The sequence below is a fragment of the Neopelma chrysocephalum genome, unplaced genomic scaffold, assembly GCF_003984885.1.
Source record: "Neopelma chrysocephalum unplaced genomic scaffold, ASM398488v2 Primary Assembly neopelma1_26, whole genome shotgun sequence".
NCBI classification, from domain to species: domain Eukaryota; kingdom Metazoa; phylum Chordata; class Aves; order Passeriformes; family Pipridae; genus Neopelma; species Neopelma chrysocephalum.
This window is the reverse complement of record NW_020897695.1, coordinates 18062398-18085467: the sequence shown is the minus strand read 5'-3', so window position 1 is coordinate 18085467 and position 23070 is coordinate 18062398. Positions and strand designations below refer to the sequence as shown.

The following is a 23070-nucleotide window of genomic DNA, read 5'->3' as shown; positions in this document are numbered from 1 at the left end:
TCCTCCAAACTTCTGGGCTTGAAGGTCGTGATATCTCCTGGTCCAGGCCTTAAGGTGTTTTTCTACAATTCTGCCTTGAAAAGAAGACTAAACAGCTAGTAGAATTTTGAGGGATTGATATGGGATGAGGTTTGATATGTGTAAACATTATGCTACAGGGTAAGGGATATAATACAGTAAAAGACAGTAAGAGATTGCATGTTAATTATGCTAGTAGAGAATGGCAGCACCTTGTCAGAGGATGATGGTAACTTCAGTGTGGAAATGATACCTGAGTTATGTGCTGCTGTAGTTACTTTTACTGGAAATACTGATACGTTAAAATCTACATACACTACATAACTACTTCTAAAATCTATAAAAATTAAAAAATCAAAAACTCTGAGGCATCACCACCCTACTTTGAAAACTGTAATTCAAGATTTTTGCAGAGCTTAAAGGCTATCTTTGAAATGACAGACCAGAAAACACATTGATTAATTGTGTTTTATGTTGTGTTCGTGTGCAGTAATTACATCTCTTAATTGAATAAAAGTTGAAATACCAAAATTTATTTTTTAGTTATGCTTAAGGTGTAAATTAGTTTTATGGATGGAGGTAGGGAAGCTTAGCTGACAAATTGCAGTACTTCGTATGGTTGTTTTTCTTGTACTCCTACAAATCCAGACAGCCTTTTGTAGGTTTTTCAGGGTTACCTTGCAAAGTTCCTTTGTACGTTGACATCAGCATCTAATGTTAATATATTTCCAGTCAATCAAAATTTAGCAGTGTGACAGTATGTAATGGCACAGAATAAAAATCTTCATGAAGAGGGACACTAAAGACAGAAAGTCAAGCATTCAGACCTTAGGAAATGTTAGGTTTAATACAGCTAGTAGCACTTCTTTTCCAAATGATTGGTAGATTTGAGCTGAAACTTTCACCAACAGAAAAATAGATAGCCAGAAACCAGGAAGTTCATTTCTTCTAGTTATAATTTGGCCATTAAAATTACTCTGGTAGGGAAAAGGGGCAAGTGACTGGGTATTAAATAGGCTGCTGTCTGTTCTGCATTTCTCAACTGTGCTCATCAGATGTAACTGGTGTGCAATATTGAAAGAGAGGTTGTATGCTGAACATTAAGTAAATTCTGTCCTCTTATTTTTATAACCCGTTCTATGTTTCCACTTATAGAAACTATATATACCTTATGTTTGTCCATTATGCATTCCCCTTTTTTATTTCTTCCACAGGAAAAGCCTAGTTTTGTTACTGATAACAAGAGATCAAAAGTTTGGGAGACAGAAATTTTTAAACTGGAGCACTTGGCCATGCTGCAGATGTGCTAGGTAGTGCCTTTCAAATTCTCTTTTGCTTGTGCCTTGGTATCATAATAGGACTCTTGGACACGGAGCAGGGTTCTATTAGACAAGGCTGTCTACAAACACAAAAGGACTGGTTTTTAGCTCAGTGCTGTACATTTACTACTGTAAATATGTACATAAAACTAGATTGAGTGATCCAAAAGTTAATTTAAGGGCAGATGAAGGGCATAGCAACTCTTGTACAATAAGTGTTCAGGCTACAGCTTTTATGTAGACTTTGAAGGACAGAAAATACCTGCTGCCTAGAGTTGCCCCTGGTGCTTGTGTTGTATTTCTAATGATCTGGCAGCTCTAGTCCAAGATCCATGAAAACCTAGGATCACCTAGATTGCTCTTTCTCCTTTAGAGATGTTCCATGCAAGTACTGACAACGGCCATATGTATGTAGCTCATAGGAACTGACAGATTGGCAACCTGTACTAATACACGTTAATGGGATTAGAAGTTTCAGGATTCAATGAATCATGAAACTTATTCATTGAAATGAATTATGAAACATGTAAATTTGGCTTGTGTTTTCTCTCTTTTCCCTTTTGTATTATTCATCTTAGAGACTTCATTCTGGCCTTGTTTATAACCACTTGGAGTTTAACTGTCATCCCATGCACTGACAGTAAAGAAAGCTTTAATGCTTATGGCTCATGGCAGTGACCAAACATCTGAGGAACAAAGTGGTAACTTTCTCCAAGAAACTGAAAATATGTGGAAGATGTGGACTTTTATGTGACATGAAATAACTCTTTGGCAACATGCCTTGTCTTTGTTAAAATGGTCCCTTCTTACTCGGCGTTATTTATTCAGTCCTGTGAGCTCATTGTGCAGTTACTATGATTTTTCATCCTGCAATCAATACAAAACTAGCATAGCTAAGAATGAGGAAACAGAAATCTGTACTGCTTCATGCATCATGAGCAGAGTCTTTTACCTTGCTGTAAATGTGAAAATGGTCAAGCTCTAGCAACCTGCTAAGGATGAAGATGATTCCCATTTGACTTCAGGTTCATTCATCATTCATTACTAGCAGTAGTGAATTAACCTAAAGGGGAGAGAGATGAAAAGATGTTATCCTTTTTTATTAATTTGCTCTATAAATCGCTATGAGACAAAAAGCGAGTGTTCATCCTACTGCCAACATCACTTCTGAGTGTTGCTGTTAGGCTTTCTTGTGTTCAGCTGACTTCAGTTCCAACCAGTCACAGACTGATGATCTCATTCAGATCTTTTTAAGTTAGAGAATCACTCAACAGGGGCACTGAAAAAAATTTATCAGAATTAGGTATCTGTAATTATTATTCTCTGGCATATTCTTGTAATTGTTAGAAACATCTTTTTTGCAGAATTCTAAGAAATTTCTGAGAGACTTATGAATTAGCAGGTGAAAATGCAGATATGTGATTTTTAATTCTACCACAGAGATTATTTCAATATTATTTCCAGCATATATGTATTCTTTTTGTTATTAAATTTCATGATTAGTGTCAGTGACAAGTCGAGTGAGCAAGAACAAAAATGTCTACTATGTGTTGCCTAGAAAGATGCAGAGTTTTTAGCCTGAATCAAAAGCTTTTGGTCTTAGCTTTACAGCAAATGACCTTAATGCCACAGCTTGTCAGATAAGGGCAGAGTACACTGAGCACTGTGCACTGCAGAACTTTCAGCTGCCAATTATTTTCTCCTTTTCCTCCTCCTTTTATTTCTGGGCCAACTTAAAGAGTAATGACTCTGCCCTCACTGCCATGCTATGAAGATGAAATCACCCCAATGCTGACCAGCAGAATGTATTTCACTCAGTACCTGACACTGCTTAGGTCTTGAAGAGAGTGCTTTTCTTTTCTTCTTAAATTGTTGGACTCCCATGACTTTTTTATTTCTGAATCAGTGCAGTCATATGTAGAAGACATCTAAAATCCATGACAACCTGTGTTATAGGGTAGATGAAGACAGAAGTGCATGCTTGGCTGTTATTACTATTAGCAGTCACATTTTAGCTGAAACAATCACAAGGGACTCCATCAAGTTGAAGGTGTTAAGCCTCCAGTGTAAACAAAAGTTATACCTATTTATCTGTTTTCACTTTGTTCTTTGGTGTACTAGGACATATATATGTATAAGGGGAAGAGTGAAAATAATTATATGGGAGGGAGAGTGGGAGGGTTTTGGGGAAGAAAGAAACTGAAGCCCTTAAGATATATTTTGTATCAGGTCCCAGACTTGGTGGGGATATTTTCTTCAGAGAGACTGATCAAAATATCTTGTCAGTTCATCACTAAGGTAGTAGCAAAATTTCAGCATTTGAAGAAAGAATCATTCTTTGTCCTTTTCTCATTTTGCCCCATAGCAGATTCTTACCACTGCAAAAGACCTGATAAAGAAAAAGAAGAAAAAAACAATAGGCAAGACTCACCTGCAGTATTATGTTTGCTTGGGGACTATTGTTATACGCATAGGGCATTATTTTACTGTCAAAAGGAAGATTGTTTGCACTATCTGTGATAAACACTCGAAGCAATCAAATACCCTTTCATACATACAGTCTGAAAATAGAGCAGAAAGGTAATGGTTCTAATATGTAAAGAAAAGGTAGACTGCTCTTACTTATTTTTTCCTGTAGTTAGGCTTGTAAAAGACGCTTAGATTCTATAAATTGTTTTAATATCATGCACTAGGTGTGGGTTTATCTTAGTTACTATTCATGTTTTCCTCCTGGTTTAGGGTTTGTATGTGTGTGTTGTATAATGAAGGAATGCCCCAAGCTTTCCAAATTACTACTAGTCTGTAATTAATCATGGCTAGACATTTTGTCTCAGCTGCAACTCTCCCCACATGCCCTCCCCTTCTCCCTGCTCCATTCTCCAGCTATTTTTCTTTCCCCTGCTGCCAGTTCACATGCAGAATACTATATTTATGAAAATGGCTACATGTAGGAAAAAGGATCCCTGGAGACCCTGCAAAGTCTCTAAGAGCTGTCTGAGTATGCAATGGAGACTTTGTAAATCAGGTCCAAGGTAATTTGTTGCATTTTTATCTCAAATTACTTCCAAGAGTCTTGAAATTGAAATTAAAATTCTATATGGATTCTTTACACTAGAAGCGTGACTTTACAAGTAAGCTTCCTTATGGGATTCAGATGGCTTTTTTTTTCATATTTTGCTGAAGAAGAAGAAATGTTTTACTGAGAAGAAATAGTTCTATCTAAAGCAACATCTCAGGACAGCTAATAAGGTTTAGTCCTTTATTACAAGTACTATCTTTTGCTTGACTTTTGGTCAAGTGGAAGTTGTTTACCAGATTATGTTAAATGTAGATTGAGGTAAACAAAATCTTTCTTGAATTATGACTTGGAGTTGTTGCTTAAGTTATATAGTCACCTTTATTGAAACCTGAGTGTATATATATTTATTTATATAAATTATTTAAGAGAAAGCAAAGTTAATTAAAATTAAGAAAAATCAAATTTCCAAGCAAACAGGCAAGTATAAAGATAATAAAATAAAATCTGCTGGTAGTGTTGGAAAAGGTGATTAAAAAATACTACAGGCCTGTTATCTGGTATAAGAGCTGCTTAAAACAGATGGGCAAAATGTCCTACTTTACACAGCCACTAATAAACTTCTGGAACTTGCTGCCAGAGGAGGCTGTGCAAGCAGGTATTAGTGGGTTCAGAAAAAGATTTAATAGATTCATGGAAAACAGGTCCATAAATGGATGCTGTAAGCACTGTGCACCACGTAACATTTTCAATGAAGAATGCAGTTCAGATAAGAGTATTGGGGAAGAACAGACAAATTCTTCCTAATTTTGGATGTTGTTGTTTAACCCCAGGAGGCTCTTAAGTTCCCCACAGCAGTTGAGATGAAGGAAAGAATTGGAAAAGTCCAAAATCTTACGGGTTGAGATAAAGTCAGTTTAACAGGTAAAGCAAAAGCTGCATGCTTGAGTAAAGCAAAGTAAGAAACTCATTCACCACTTCCCATGGGCAGGAAGACCCAGGAAAGCAGGGCTCTGTCATGTGTAATGACTATTAGGGAGGTCAAACATCATCACCCTGAACACTATCCCCTTCTCCCTTCTTCCTTACATTGCTGAGTGCAATGCCATATGGTATGGAATATCCCTTTGGTTGGTTGGGGTCAGCTGTCCCAGATATGTCTCCTTCCAACTTCATGTGCACCCCAGCCCACTTGCTAGATGGATGCTGTGAGAAGCATTAAAGGCCTTGACTCTGTAAGAACTGCTGAGCAATAGCAAAAACATCCCTGTGTTATATTGTTTTGGTCACAAATCCAAAACGTAACACCATAGGAGCTACTGCAAAAAAAAATAGTTCCCTCCAGGATAAAACCAATACAGACACGTTCAGATTCTGCAGAAGATTATGTGATGTAGCTGCCTGCAGTAGGAGAGAGCTGTCCTCAGTGACTGCAACCTTTCCTGTGTTGCCTACATAGTCTTTGCTTATAGGTAGAAGTGATAGGTTTCTTGGTATCCCTAGATCCATGAGGCAACTTTTATCTCATAGACTTGTTTTAAGGCAAGAAGCATCTGCAGTAAATTACATTTAAGCTGTCAGAAAAAAAAAGATACATCAACATTTGACAAATTAACGTACTTATCCATTAAAAATGCAGCATAACTTTGTCAAGGCTCTCAGTGCACCACCTACAAATACTCTGAGCCCTAGGCCTTTGGACCTATATCAAATTATGTTTTAATTTGTGTCTTCACCTAGTGCTGATAAAAAATGTCGCAGTCTGAAATATCAGAGAAGCACAATGAGGTTGCTTCGGGATCAGCTTCCCCATAAAATTCCCAAAGGATTGCTTGGAGTCCTGAAAAGCACCATTCTTGTAGACAAGATGGAGGGGTAATTGGGACTTCTCACTCACCTCATCGTCAGCCTCCTTTGTTCATGACCATATCGTCACAAGTTTTCAGAAAACTGTGGCCCAGAGCCATTTCAGTCCATGCAGTTTCGTCTGTCACAACAGATTGTAGTAAAAAACCTTGGGAGAGTTCATCAAGTATTGTGGTAGGAAAAGATAGGCTGAGCTCAGATGGAACTGTGTTAGGAAATGAATGGTGAGTTCTGCTACCTTTGTGTCAGCCTTTTGTTGAGGAAAAAGTGGTGATGTGCAATGTAAGGAAAGCTGAGCTCAAAGGCTAACAGAAGGGATAATGGAAACCCATCACAGCAATACAGTAAAGCAATCTGGCTAATGAATAGGTCACTAATCCTGTATAAGTGTGGTCAACAAAACCCTAAACAAATACTTGACATTCTACAGTCAGCGTAGCAAAACAGATTTTTCTAAACAAGGGCATCTCCATTTGGCCTAATATTTAGTACAAAGTATGGTGTACCATGCCTTCCCTGTAGCTCAAATCCTAATCTCTGTCACTCAGTTTTCTCATAATACTATGAGTAAATGCAGTGAGAGCAACTCTAGGTACAGTCCCACAGAACCCAGCTGCCTGTGCAGGTGACACAGTTGAGCTCATGGCAGGAATTACACATTTTTTTTAAACTTCACTAAATACCTTGTGTAGTGTCCTTTCTCATTTCCCCTGTTACTGTACTGTAATAAGTACATGTGGATAAATACACACATAGACAAGAGGTAACAGTATCATAAAAACCACAAAAAGGTCATGAAGAAATTAATCTCTTGGGTAAATTTGCATATCCTTCCAAAAAGTTCATCTGTCTTTTTAGCAAGAACACTACAAAAGAAGCCTAATTGCAATTAAATCAATTCTGAGAAATATATATGTGTGTGTTTACAAGCAGAGGGAAAGTATCCATGTTTTGCTTGTGCTTGACAGCAAAGTGTTTACAGAATGAATAAAGACATCTGTTAATTACCTTTATGCTACACCATTGCTTTAAATGTGTTTGAGCATCTTGGACCATTTAGTTTCAGATAATTATTTCTGATGAATGGGGATACATTTGAAATGTTTTGTACTGGGTTATTTAATTCTTCTTCTAGCTAGAGGACTTTCATGATAATAGACTCCACTTTCCTTCCTTGGTAGACGTAGAAACATCATTCATTGTGTTTATAGCACACTTTCTAGATAATCCTTTAAGGTTTTGTTTTGGTTTTGCTGGGTTTTTTTTAGCAATGGTTGTTACGAATTTCTTCTTCCATTTGTTTTTGGCATGGTTTGATGTTTGAAAGAGCTGTTCAGTCTCCATCTACTTACCAGTTCCAGGATCATTTAAAGGATCTACCAAATGATGAGAACAACATCAAAAAAAACATGAATCTGATGCAGAAATAATTTTTAGACTACTTTTACTAATCGTTTTTCAGCTAGAAATAACTTTTCCGTATATTAGATAAGAAGAAAGAAAATATAATAATTTGTAGAGTCACTGATTCTAGCTTCAAACAGCAGTAGGTTAAGAAATCCTCTTGTGGAGTAAGGAGCTACAGATATACAAGTTATGTGGTATGTAAGAAAGGCTTAATAAAACTAGTCATCTGAGCTGATGGGGTAAGTGCCACTTTGAGAGAAGCATCACTGTTGGGGATTTGCTTTCTTTCACACACCCATGAAAGTAAAATGGGAAGCAATCTTCTGTCTCAGGCTACAGACAAAAGTTGTACTATAGTTTAGTTTTCCAAGGACTGAAACTGAGGTCTTCTGAGGGGGCACAGTTAACAGATTATGTGTAATACCAAAAGAAATATTATACTTCAAGAATGCAAAGTGATTATAGATACAGAAAGTAAGATATATTGTGGTTGGTACAATGAAATGTTGAAGTCAGAATAGAGAGACCTTACTGAAAAACAGGCCCTAATACCTAAATTTTTTAAAAATCAGTACAGATATGCTTTTTACAGAAAGGAAATAAATAGCCAGATAGTAACTTGGAATCTTAATAGTATGTGACATTACTTCTTTTCCCATGTTTTGTCTTTTTATGAGCTACTTAGATAGTTTATTATTTAGAAGAAGGCTGCTGGCACGCTTTTTTTTCTGTGTGATGTCTAGCAAGTAACTTAATTTTTCTGCCTTATCCAAAATGTCACCTGTGATACGGAAATAGGATAAGTGTAATTTTTTACACAGAGCAGAATCGAACATACCTGAATACAACATTTTTCATGTAAGACAGCTTTAGGTTTACTAACAAACTATTATACAGAAGCCCAAAAGTAAAACTAAAAGGACTCAGATATAGTCTATATTAAGAATAAACAAGCCCAAATGAAAAAATAGTTTGACATAAAAAGACAAAGGGGAGGATAAGCTTGAAAAATGCTTACCAGGAGATACAAATTTAAAAGACAGAACTAACCTACTTATACAAACATATAATCCTTTAGTTTAGAAAAGACCTTTAACATCATCAAGTCCAACCATTAACCTAACACTGCCAAGTCCACTCCTAGACTGTGTCCCTAAGCATCACATCTACATGTCTTTTATATACCTTCAGGGATGGTGGCTCCCTGTTCAAATATTTGGCAATGCTTTTTGTGAAGAAATTTTTCCTGGTCTCCAATCTAAACCTCCTCTGATGCAATTTGAGGCCATTTTCTCTTGTCCTAAAGCTTGTTTCTTGGAAGAAGAGACCTACACCCACCTTGCTACAACTTCCTTTCAGATAGTTGTAAAAAGTGATGAAGTCTCCCCAAGCCTCTTGTTCTCCAGTCTAAAAAGCCCCAGCTCCCTCAGCTTCTCCAAGGTATGATCAATATAAATCTTTTCCCAAAATATTTGGTGTCAAAGCTATACAAGCAACTGAAGACGTGACCTAAGTCCCTCATGGTGCCTGTATGTGAGGCATGGATTGGTTTCTGTGTTGTATGAGGTATGTGCACAGATGTGATGTAAAGATGAACACTATAGGAAGTTCTAGTGAAAGGGTAGGAGTAGTGGTAGATGTTTATACAATTGGGTTTTACTGAAATTTTCTAGATGCAGTAAGTCCTCTGCTTCTTTCAGTTTTCTGGACCAAATTCAACACTAAGTTGTGCACTTCAGTACCTTATTGAACTCAACAGGCATATAGGGGCTGAAGCCAGAATTAATTATAGTCATCTGTTATTTTGTCATGCCATAGTCAATTATTTCTTTTAGCTCTTTCAGTCATACAAAATAAAACTGTCAAAGTTGTCAAGAACTCCAAGAAATGAAGACTCCAAGCTGCTGCTCTGAGATTTTTAATATTTCTTCCAATACAGATCCTTGTGCCTTAAAAATCCTGTCAGAAATATATTTGGTCTGATAGTTGATAGGATATGATCCAAAGGCTTGTGGCTAGTCAGTAGAAGAGATAATTGCAAAGAATTAATAATTTATCTGCATAGATCTTGCAACAGTATATTCAGAACTGCAGATATTAAAAACACACCTTTCGTTAGATAACTGCTTCTAGTGCACACACAGTAAAATGTTACCACTACTATAGAGCATTCAGATGTACAAAAGTATGATTAAAATGCTTGGTGTTTTAAATTAGATAATTTTTGAAACAGGTGGTAATACTCAGTACGGTTCTTCATGATTTTCTTCCCTCAGTACTAAGATAGCTTGCTGTTTCATGGGAAGGTTCAGCATCTGTGAATGGATCATGGAATAAATGCAAGTTTCTATTTGTCAAAGTGATATAGGAAGACAGACATTTAACTTTCTGGGCCATATTGAATAGCTGAATAGCACATTTATTTTATTGTCCTTCAATTGATTACACCTGTTCAGAACAGAATTTTCTTATTTCTGTATGGGAAAAGCATTTGAAACTTTATAAGAATGACTAGAAAGCTTTTTTGGCATTGTGAATTGTGAGCTATTTTTAATACTTTTATAAAAAATTATCTTTCAAAAGAACTTTCACATTTTGAAATATTTTGAGATCAAAGTGTCATACTGATTTAAAATGCCAAATGAAATTGAACTAACAAAAAAAAATTGTTTGAGCAAGCTATCTGCCCTTTCCAATGTCAATTTTCCTTAGAAAATTCCCATATCATCTGTTTTCAGCTCTACATTCACAGGAGAACTTTCTTTACTTGGCTTCAGCTGAATCCCAAGTAATCTTGTCTCTGTAATCAGACAAAGTGGAAGGGGCATCCCAATTCAGCCTTTCTCCTAAAGGAAATATCACATATGTTCATTGACATACTTTAAAAAAATTGAAAATGAGACAGAAAATTAATGAAATTGCTGACAGATGCAAAGATCAATTACAGCATGGTAGGATTCCTAGACGTCATTCTTAAAATTTCTTGATATAGAAATAAGAAAAATTAACAGTCAAGTCAGAGGAGCTGCTGGACCTCAGAAGAGGAGATCCCTAGATTTCTTTTATTTCTTGGAAAGAACACTAAAGAAATGAAGTTTGTAAGAGGAATTGCTCTGCTTGGAGGAGATACTTTCTGTCTCCATTGTTTTGTTGAAAGGAGAACATGAGCAAATACTTAGAAAAGGCAGATTTTCCCCTGAAATTGATCCATATTGTTCAAAAGAAACCAGAACTCCATTTGCTATGTCCATTATTCACCTTTTGCTGTGGTTATTCAGTTTCTTACAAACTCCTATTTGAGAGGAAAGTCAAGAAGTCCTTTCAGACAAGAGAACCTATAGAGCCAGTTTCAATTATCTCAATCTCCTTCCTGATGGATTTTTTAAATGAAACACATTTCTTACCAATTTCTCACTGTATCTCACTTCATATCCCTGGTACCCATGGAATTGGGAAGTGTCATGTTAGCATTGGCATATCTTCTCAAAGTTCCTTCACAAGAGGTTTCTGTGTCTCATTTCTTGCCGAACAGAGAAAAGGGAAGAAATGGAGCAGACTTCCTATCAACTTCTTAACTCACAAACTCTCACCAAACTGCTTACACAAATTTTATGGGGATACAGTTTCAGCTTCAGGCACCTTAAATTGTTCGCTTCAATTCCACATGCCTGGTCATACTGGACAGCGGTTTTTAGACATTGAGTTTAGAAGACTTGGGGTGTTTTAAGGTTTTTGTATTAAAAAATCAAGCTGTTATTAACTTTTTTAAAATAGACTTTAGCAAGCTTTTGAATTATAGACTATATGCTTTACAAAGTAATCGTTATCTAATCATTGTTAAAGCATATAATCTACATATAATGTTTATAATTATTTAAATTATTGTCCATTTAATTATGAGGGTTTGTGTTATAGGTTTATGAGATTTGAGAGGTGTACAAAGGAGCAAATTTATTTCCTAATGTTTTAAATTTTAAAGTTTATTCATATTAGAGGTCAGAGAAGGGATAGACTGTGTAAAGTGAAAAAGGAGATCTAAGTCTCAATCCCAGGAAGAAAGCAGGAATTAAACATGTCTTTAAATGGCTAGTTTAAACTGGCTACTTTTTCAAAGAAGCTTCAGAGTTCATCAAGTAACTTAAGCGACTCATGCTAAATGGAAATTTTTTGTCCATTGTCATTCAGGGTGTCTTAAATTTGTTCATCATTCTTCTGGTGGGACTACTGGTGAATATGGTGCTTGTTTATTAAATTAATTTAATCTAGTGTATTCAATCTTTTGTAATTTCTAAACAGTGATTACTTATGAATGTTGCACCATCAGCCTTATATTTTTGGTATAATTGATCTTTACTAATAGAATTCAAAGTATAGATTTATGTTAGTAATTTGGGTGCTGGGATTAGATGATCTTTCCCCAAATTGTTTAGATTTTCAGGAGGTGAGTGCCCTCACAAGGAAAAAAAATTTATGTGTGCTAGACAAGAAGTTTAACTGCGTTAAGTCTTAAGTGTAAGAGTTTCTCCTTTTGCTGTTAGAAACAACATATTTCATAGGATCTTATCCTGTCCAATGCCGGTGTGTTAAAAAAAAAGAAAAGATACAATACAAAACAAAACAAAAAACCCCACCAAACAAAACCAACAAAAACCTCTTACACTGAGTTATGACCTTCTTTCAGTTTTTATGACCCTGTATAGTAATGAGAAATTTTCCATAACACCCCTTGTCAGACAAATCAAGGGTGAGTCATTAGCTCCAACTTAACGTATAAGGGAATCTGACGTGACAAGACATGAGAAAGGGACAAGAGAACTGTAAGAATCCCTGAGAACAGCAAAATCAAGTTGAAATAAAAACTTTTGGCCTAGAGTTTATGGTTGGCAGTTTATAATTCCAAAGAGCATGGCTCTGGGTACAAGGTGAATCTAAAAGTAAGGCTTTTATACTGCATAGTAGGTCCATTAAAAAGTTAGCTAAATTTTATCGAAATGTTTCAAGAACTCTGCTTTAATCCTAGCTTTTGTTTGCCCTTGTTTTTAGTCCTGTTAATTAGAACTTGCATATTTCCAAGTAACTCAATTCCAGATTATTAAATCTGATGCCAAACTTGCATTGTTCATAAAATTCTCTGTAATACTAGTTTTTCTTAGCAGTTTTAATATAAATAAAATTCCTGCCAGATAGTTTTGGAAGAGAGAAAATACCAATACTTGACACATCTGTATTCTTCACAGTGGTTTTTTACAGGCATTCATTTGCAGATAGTAGCTGGACCAAACTCCTTATTCAGATTATGGAAATGCAGGGATTACCACAGCAGTGCTTGTGTAGTAAAAAGCTGGGTCTTTGAGAGGCGGACAATTATATACTTTTGAAATGGGCACACTTGGTAGTTTGTGTTCTTCAAACCTCTGCTAATAACTAAATAATATGTGTTTAACACTACAGTTTCAATCCAGTAGATGTTTTATTTGCATTCTCAAAACAATTTCAGTTCCTCAACTCACTAAACCATATCCTTTAAAACTGAGTCCATTCCTACCTGTAGTATGTTCTTTATTTGTTCTTTGTAGACCTGGACTGATAATTAAATGATGCCTAAGAAAATCAGAGAAAACAAATTATCCAGTATCAGAAGTCTGGTTGTATTAAATTGTTATATAAACAAATTAATAGTGATACAGAATCTTATCACTACTTTGAATATGTCATTTGCTGATATATGCATAATGTATTTCTTTTTTACATACCAGAGATTGCTTATAAAGAGTAAGTAGATGATCATAATCAAAACAATGATAAATCTCCCACTAATATCTGCTATTTTCATTCAAAGGCACCCTAAAGCACTTTGCAGACTGTTATATATAGGAAAAGAAATTAGGAATAGAAAATTACACTGAGATTTCATCAATATCTCCTGGTAATAATTACAGGATTTGATCAGATTCATTCATCTCCCATTTGGCTATTAATAGGAATATGACACACTCTGAATTCAATCTTTATTCTCTTGAGGGGATTTTCTTTGGTGAGAAAAAACTTCAGAGACTTTCTCCACTCTCTTAATGTGCAAATTCTTTAAATACCGGCAGAAGCATTATCACTTGCAGGAATTTAGTGTTCCAGCTGTGATTATTTCTAAGTGTGTAGTACAAAGTCAAGTATAATAACCAGTCTTTGGTTTAAAACTTTTTTGACTTTGTGAGCACTGATTAGTATGTCCAGAGGAACTACAAGCACCTTAGAAAAGCATAACAGAGCCATTCAGTCTCTGAATCTATTTATTTATCTTATTGATGCGTGTGTGGGCCAAAAATTATCATTGTCCTACTTTTGTTAAGAGGGAAAGAAGGTTCTGCTGGAGAAAACACCTTTCTCTCAACTCTTAGTCCAGTATCCCAGCCCCCAGTATCCCTGCCTACCAGTGCAGGGTAGAATGCATTCACTACAGTGATGAGACAAGTAAGCAATTACCAAAAAATAAAGCAATTTCTGAAAAGAACTCTGACATTTAGTTTTATTGGCATGGCAATAGTTTTAAAGTGACCATATCGCTAAGTGCATAAATAAAATATTAAAATTAGTAGAAACATGTTCAGAAAAGAGGGAGAAAATTGTTACTGCTCCTTTTTTTCCCTTCAAAGAAGGTTAAAGCTATTAGTGACAGGAAAAGTGCTGCCCTTTAACATCCTTATTTGGAGCTGAAATATTAACTCTTTTTGTGAGAAAGGAGAGAAAGAAGAGAAATGCCAATAGTTTTCTTTTTACCATTCTTTGAAGAATTCCTTATTTTAAATAGATATGTCCAACTTTAAAGCATTTTTTGAAAGAGTAAAAATCAGCAGAGAAAGCCAGTCTCAGAGGAAAACCTCAGAAAGAGTAAAGTGATGACCTACATTTATCCTCTGTTAGAAGGGAGTGGGTCCCATGGATGCAGTCTTTAACAGCAATGAAGATTAGGTCTACATACCTGGCTTTGTTATTCACTTTTTTCTTTCCTAAATGGAAAGTCCTTTAATCTTTCTTTTCTTACATTGCTTGTCTCCAAATTGATGAAAAGGATACCTTTGTAAAGGGCATGACAATCTGCGAATGAAAAGTACTGTGCTACAAGCTAGCACAATCCGCAGGATCTCCATTTTCCTTCCATTCTAGCAATCTCCTGTAGTAACCTCACCATAATAGCACCTGGTGTAGCTGTGTCCAACCAAAGAGGGTTAATGATCTCAGCAATACAAAGGGTCATATAATACAAAGGGGAAAGGCAGGTTCTCTGAAAGGGAAGAACACACAAATTAAGGAAAACAGTCATCTGCTATTTGAAAAACTCTAGTAATTAAATGTCTAATTACTCTCTTCATCACAGGGAACAAACACAAGTTCCAATGAACTGTTGTTCGAAAATGTGATGGTTACTTTCTTAATTACTTTAGTCATGCTTCTTTTTAAAAGAATGTCGTGCCTTCTATCCCTTCAGATGGACCTAGTAAGGATGATAACAGGAGGCACTACAGGAAAACACTACTGTGCTACTGGAAGACACTGAACATTACCACAGATCATGCAGATCCCTGCTGTGCTGCCCATTTATTAGCAATATAGTGAGTCAGATCTTGGAGTCATCCAAGTTAGAGATGAAAAAGACTTTCATTTTCCTGAAATCATTACAAGTTCCTGGTTATAGTCATACTGTGTGGTTCAGTTAGCTTTTCTGGATCCTGAATTCATCCTTCATCTTATAGTATTTTTGAACAAAGGAATTGATTTTTTTAGATCAAAAAATTGCTTACTTTAGATACTCAATTACATGGCAGGATAGAACTAAAAGGAAAGAGGGAGGAGAGGGAAAGAGATAAATAAATGGATTTCTTTTTCTCCCTCTTGGTTTTTTTTGTGTCAAAAAGTATAGTCCTAACACTTTGTATGGGGCATTTTTTCCTGTGTGGATAGTTTAGCTTCCTGTGTGTGTTTTTAACAAAAAGCAAAACCAAAAAACCAAAAACCAGCCCAAACAAAACAGAACAAAGACCATAAACCAACAACAACAAGAAAAAGAAAAAAAAACAACCACCAAAACCACACACACACAAGAAAAAAAAACAGCTAAGAAATAGAGTACGTAATTAAATTTGGTTTATTTAATTTTCTGTCAGGAAGAAACAGCACTCAGCAAGCCAGCTGGATTCAGCTCTTGAAATAATAAAGGAAAAATGTTGTAATAGTTGTAACTAGTGATTTGGTCTAGGCATGGAAAAGCACTAGGTTTCTTGCTGCAGTTGAAATGAGGAGCTTCAAGACATGACTATAAATTGAATTCTAGTGATCTTGCTAACTAAAATGGGGTTTGAGCCGTATACTCACAGTTAGATTCACAAGTTTAGATTTTTTTTAATTTAGGCACTTACTATTAGAAATAACAGGGCCTAGATAAGAAGCCCGTTGAGATAATTAGTCTTTAATTTCTCTTTTTTTAACATAATAGTAGAAATGTTACACATAAAGGAAGCACTGTTTGCTTGATATGCAGAGGTTGTATTGTTAGGATAGTCACTGGCAGAAACTAGATTAAAGCAGATACGCTTCTAGGATGCATAAGGATTTTTCTCCCTCTCAGAAGTCAAGGAGATCTGCAGCAAAGTGATCAAGTACTCACTCCAGCCCAGTTGAGTCCAAGATTGGCCAGAAAGCAAGCAGCTGCTCTGAATGTGTTCCTTGTAGCTGCTATCCATCTTTTTTTCCAGTGAACAGGCAGTGTTACTGGTCAAAGTGATGTAACTTGAGACAGCTTTTTAGAAAGTAACAGTGTACTGATGTAATTGCTGTGTACCTGTTCTTTTGGTGCTTAGACTGGTGAACAATAATAATGATCAAGGAAAATAATTTAATACACTTCACAGTGGCTTTCGTTTTCTCTCTGTGTAATTCAGGAGAAAAGACATTGGAATGTTGTCATACAAAGAGCACCTACCAGTGAGTCAGGTAGTCGTCGGAGACATTGACCGGCCTGGATCTGAAGCCAAGGTGTCTGTGGGTCCCGTGCGCTGTCAAGGAGATCGTAAGTTGTCTGATTTTCTTCCACTTACTCCTGGGTAGAAGCTAATTTGGATAGTGGTAACTTTGTAGGCACCCTATGCAAATTTAGAGAAGTGGCTGTCTATTCGAGAGACCTTTTTCTATGAAAACATGATGTGATTTGAGAAATTTTGTCAATGAAAATATGCATATAGTGGCTTGTCTTTGCATTTAAAATATTTATATTTGTCTTTATTTTACGGTAAATGTAGCAGCTTTGATTACTCAACTAGGTTTATATAGATATGTGCAGTAATACAGATTGCATAAGAATATCTCTCAACATCTGTGCTTCTGTTGGGTGCTCTTGTCAGTGTCGTTATCATTGCTAAGCATATCACTGTAAACTATGCTTATGTTATATAAATAGGAGCATGATGGCATAACTTACCACTGTAAGCTCTGTTTACAGGTGTAAAAATGTTGACGATTGTTATCAAATGGTAACTGTATCAAGACTAGATGTTTCCTCGTAAAGCACTGGGAGTTTTTTGTAGTAGTCTCTGATTTCCAGGCTGAGTGCTGATATGAGATGCATATTCTCCAGTCTGATCAGCAGATGATAGAGTAAATCAGTATAATGGATAAATTTCCACTTCACGCACAAAAAAAAGGTTGAGAAGCAGTGAGAAGGATTGTACTTTTTGTTCAATCTGTTTTACATTTCAGGAGGTGAAATTCACCACTGAAGGCAGAGCAACAGCTTAAGGCCCTTCTAAATCACACTTCAAAAATTTAAGCTCTGTGCAGCTGGCACACATATTATATTTGTCCTCTGTGTTTGAAGGTCATTCTATTACAGAAGATGCAGAAAGGAAAGTTGCCTGATTTAATTTAAAATAACTAATATTTGCACGGTCTATAAAGAATACAAAACCCATCTGCAGATGCTGGTAAAGAGTACTATAAATCAGCCTATAAGATTGCAGTGATGGAAATATTGAAAGGGTTGGCATAATACCTGCAGGTTGGTTAGAACAACCTGACTCTAAGCAGCATCTAACACTGCACAACAGGGATGAGTATGGTTGTCCTTCCTCTTCTGCCCTTTTACAGCTACATGTTTTCTATCTGCACATTTCTAAGTACTTTGCAAAGGAGGTCAGTATTGTTATCTCTGCCTTAAGCTAAAGTAATTAATCCCAACTGAGAGGAAATCACATACTCAGAGTCATCCTGCAGGACAAGTACAAATGAGAGCTTACTGTGTCCCAGTCCAGTGCCTCAAAACCTTGGGCCATTGCTTGGTGATAGAATTGAATGCGTTTTGCCTCTTTTTCTGTTTGTGGTCTTTCTGGGCTGTGCAAATGATCCCTCCAGCTTTTGTTTATGAATCTGATGCCTAATGAGCAGAAACAAATATCATGGGATGTTTGCAAGCTTTCACATCATCTATTTGTTGCTTGTTATTTTAGGGTATTTGACTAATCACAGGTCAGTTTGTGTTTGTGTCTCAGCTATGTTTGATAAACATAGGCTCTTACAACTGTTGACAAAGAAATAACAAATAGCATTTTTCTTGCACTTGTATCCTCATATTCTGAATCGGAGTGCTTCCAGAAATATCAGCCTCTGAAGTGTGAGCCATTTCTAAATATTAGTATAAATGAAACCTCATTTGAGCAGGCAATAACCTTTATTAAAGTGTGACTGTGTGACACAGCCATTTGGGAAACCAAAGGGGTGTATTCCTAACATCCCTAATAATTTAATTTTCTCTGTGAACTTTACAGAAAGGATTTGTAGTTTCAAAAAAACTTTGCCTATGAATAAATTTGAATTTATTTCCATGACCATATATTATTGTCAAAAAGCTGTTATAAGTTTTCTCGCAGGAGATAATATAAACACCAGTCCTTTGCAGTTAGTAAAAGCTCCCATTTTATATTCCCAGTGCATTTACTAAGCATTTCCCTTTGTATTCTTTCTTGAAAATATACAACAGCTCCTGTACCCCTAAATACTACTGTCTCACCTTTTGGAAAACAAGGTTTCTGCCCTAGGGAAATTTCTAAAATTTAGAACTGTACATTTGTTCTAAATTAGAAGAAAGATCCAAAGTGCTTAATTTCTGGGAAAGGATTTAAAAAAAAAATTAACCAAAAAAAAAAGAAAACCAAACAAAAAAAACCAACACAAAACTGAACAAACATCACAAACCGATTCATTTTTTCATGTATTACATGCATCAAAACCAACATTATTAGTACTGGAGATGTCGAGTCTTGTCACAGCACAGTTCATATGTTCAATTCAGTTGCATGTGTAAATGAAATTTAGTTACAGTAATGAAGACCGGCAAAGAAATGCAGATTTTTGGTCTGCTTAGAAGGAAGATGGAAAAGGTAAGAGTCCCTAACCAGTCAAACAAAAATTTACCTATTTGGAACAATTTCTCATTGTGGTCACAGGATCTGCCAGTATTGTGACAATTTATATCACAGTAAGTGGGGCCTTGGATGAAATATCCAAGATGCCTCTTTCCCATTTGCTGTTTTAGTGCTGAGGTATGCTGTCTAAGTATCTAAGGATTTTTCTAAGTAGTGATCTCCCGGGAAAGCAGACTTATCCAATTTTATGAAGAACGAGTGCATAACCAGGATATGAATTTGGTAGGGTTTTTTGGCACTGTATTGCAATGATCCAAAGATCAAGCAGAGATTTTGAGCAAATGTCAAGTCTAGCCAGATTTAAAGCAAAGCTGTCCTTCCTGACAACTGCTGTGTGAACACTGTACTTACAGAATGGCAGTGGCACTTTATCAGCAGAGTCGCAAGATCCTCTAAACTTGAACTGGAATTAAAAGTGTAAATCAGTCCTGAGACTCCATAGTAATATTGGATAAGGAAGGGAACTACTCTTGTTTTCCCTCAAGTGAAGGTGTTCTGTGTAGGATCTAGAAAAAAAGGCCAACATAGCACCACTAATTAATCATCTTTACTTTTCGTGTAACTTAGAGACACTAATTAAAATCCCTTTACAGAACCTATTGCAGTTGTACTAATACTTATGCAATAGGACCTGAACTCCTCAGTCCCACTGCATTTAGCCTTGGCCAACCAGTAATAGAAAGGCCTTGTCCATCTCTTTATGATATTCCACTGTAATGCAAAGGGGCACCTTGAGCCTTCTCCCTTTAGAGAAATACACAAGTATGTTGAGAGTTTTTTCCTGTCTAAGCTCAGCCTGAGGTGGTAGATGTAGGCTGCAAAAATGGATCTGGTAGTTTCTTTTGAAACCAAACTAAAGAGCTTAGCTTACTGTGTTTGGGCTATTGTTACAGAGATTTCATCAATAATCATGTTGAATCAAAATTACTTTTGTGACTTCTGGCACCTTCTCAAGATTTTGTTTCATTCCCTCTAGGAAAATACCAATGTTCACAAAGCTCCTATATTTGTAACTTGCTAGGAGTATCCTTTTCCCAAGGACTTCCAAAAATTTTGATTTGAGTCTGCTGTTTATAAGCCCAGAGGGGAATAGACTGACTATTCTGCTCTAGATTTGCTTTTCTCCTTGAGTCTATTTTCCTTTTGTCCCATTTCTGCTATAACGAAGACAGAATTTGAAGGGGAAATGTCTTTTACACAGCTCAGATTTATGGTTTTTTTCCATCTCCTCTGCTGTTCAGTTTTTATCTTCCCAGTAAGACTTTGATTTCTGAGCCATGAATTATTTTTTTGTGTTTCACTTCTATTATCTTTAATCTTCAAAATGTGGAGGAAGAAGCCCCTGCATTGACTCTGGTTCTTTCTAAGCTAGGTTTTCATTAAGACCTGTATCAGCAGTGTTCATGTAGAAACTTCAGTGACAGACAAAAAGTGTCTGACAGATGACAGAAATTCAGGAGCAAATCAAAACGCAGTTCTTACATCGGTGCATTGATTTTGTTTGTGCTTGTGTGCCTATGACTCTGTGTGTGTGTTCTCAGGGGAAATAAACCTCAAGTTTTTTTATTCAGTGATTATGACCATGGCTCATCATTACTGCTTTCATTACTTGGTGCTTTGTTTCTTTCACTTCTAAATATCACTTCTGGCTTTACTCTTGTACTTCCTTTTAGACTGTTCCATCTGAGTTGGCTTATTTATTCAGACAGTGGTTCAGACCTGAGCATTTTTTATGACTCTGGGTTTGTATTAAAACCACTCTATAGTTATCTAATCCAGACAGCCACTGCCAGGGTCAGTGCTTACAGGGCAGGTATCCTTAGTAAGGTGTGTTTTTGTATTCCTTAAGTACTTCTTATGCATCACATGTGGAGGTTGGTGACTCAGAATTGTTACTTGTGGTGAAAATAAATTTACTGTTTCATGTGCATGCTTAGTCCATTTTCACTATATTGTAAATTAAGGACACTTTCAACATCCTGAGCTTGTTTTTCAGTGGTACCACCTGAGTTTCAGGAAAAAATAGCATAACCTTACAGTGCAATTTTCAGTTACACATTAAACCTATGAACAAGGTCAATTCTCTAGTAGGATATGCAATGTCAGTCAGATCTGCAGTGATGTTACTATTACATACATAGGTAAGGTAAGCTGGAGAATATCCCAGAAAACAAACAAACTGAAAACAACCTATTCGAATTATTAAAAGATCCAACTAGAATTTCAGAAGAAACAATTTACTCCTACTGTTTCTTAGACAACATTCTAGTAATATAGTGACTCAACTTTCAGGTTAATGGAAGTGAAAACACTGTATCAAATGAAAATTAATATCAATGAAACCCCCTACCAAAAACCAAAACCTGAGTGCTTGCAGAAAAATAAAAAATTCGGGGTTTGAAACTTCTGAAGCAATGATTCCACAAGATGCTTGTGTGATGGGATTACATATCTGAAATTTAGGTAATTCCTATCTGACATGTTAATTACTTCTCTGACATTCTGGTTACAAAACCAATTAAAATCTCTGCATTTTTCTACATTTCCCTATTTTTTTGCTTGCATTGCTAGATATATCTATACACTTTTATGTTTTTAATTTCCTATGGCTTTCAAATCAATTGTGATACGTTCATTACAGATCAAAACTTGATCAATGTAAAAGTTTTTTTTTTCCCCCTGTAACTGTAGCTGCCTTCAGTACACATGAATATTTGTCTGCTGAATTTCCACATCTCTTACCCCAACATGTCTTTATGTGCTGCACTGGATTGTATATTGTGCAATTCAAGTGGAATACAGATTCATCCAAAGAACACCAAGACATTGTGCTCATTGCTTATCACAGTCATTCATTTCAATGCTACCAGCAAAATAGGAGAGAGAAAAGTTTCCTTTCAATAAAAGCACTGCGACAACCAAGAAGTACTATTTCAGACTGATTTGATTTTTTTAGTGGATTTTGTTGATAAAACAACAAAGTCTTCACTTAGGATTCGGGTAGGGATCATCCACTTCAGTTAATCAACCACTGTAATTGTTCTTCATATGCAATTGTTTTCCTCAGAACCCAAGAGAAAAAAAATTACCCACTAAGTCATTTTTCTACAATTTTTTAAGTAAACAAATCCGCTCTTTTTCATTTGTTCAATATCTGATTTAAATAATGTCATTTCCCTTTCTTAAGTCTATCACTTTCCCTTCACCTTTAACCCTATTTCATGCTGCATAATTAACTTTTCCTGTGAAGTTTAATGAGAGTTTATCTTCCTCTTTGTGCAGAAATGTTTTCTCCAGCAAGCAGTGCTTGAATGCCCTCCTGCAGAGTCTTTATATTTCTAAGAGAACTCTTTATTTTCTCACCTCCCAGGAAAACAGACTGTGGCTGAATGTCTCATTCAAGCATAGGCTGTTTCTGGCCATGTTAATAAAACTTTGTCTGTCCTGAAAACAGGAGCTGGAAAACCTCCATTGTTCATATGAATTTGGGGCATCTCTGTCATGCTGAAACATGCCAAGGAATTTAAAGATGGACATAGGATAAATTATTTCCCCTTGTGGCTTCTTTTACATGTGTTCTCATATCCTTCCTAAGCAGCTCCTAAGTGCTCCGAGTGCTGGTCTTTGGCTGGTACCTTTGTCATCCTTTTTAATTTGAAACCAGTTCTCAGAAGCCCTATAATTACACTCAAAAATGATTCTCTGATGTCAGACATCAAAAATCTTTGAGTATAATGTATAACTTACTGTTATGTAAGTTTTCAACAAGTTCTACCTTATATGATCCATGGTGGACAGTACCAAAATGAGAAGACCTAATGTCTCTGAAATTGCAAATCAGCTTGGAATTGTCTTGAGGTTTGGGGGATGGGGAGTGGTAGGCAGTGCGAGCAGCATTCAAACATGTATGGTTGGAATTATTTAAGTTCCAAAAATATTTTCTAATACTTAATCTTGGCTAATCATTCTAGATGCT

At 36.1% G+C, this 23070-nt stretch overlaps 1 protein-coding gene across 2 annotated transcripts in view; it reads left to right on the top strand.

Moving 5' to 3' along the window:
• Positions 1 to 23070, top strand: part of CNTNAP2 (contactin associated protein like 2) — a 1044217-nt gene that overhangs the window by 854335 nt on the left and 166812 nt on the right. For both annotated transcript variants that reach the window (XM_027675789.1, XM_027675790.1), the window contains one exon: positions 16560 to 16687. In XM_027675789.1, coding sequence (XP_027531590.1) covers positions 16560 to 16687 — 128 coding nt within the window. The remainder of the gene's footprint in view (positions 1 to 16559; positions 16688 to 23070) is intronic.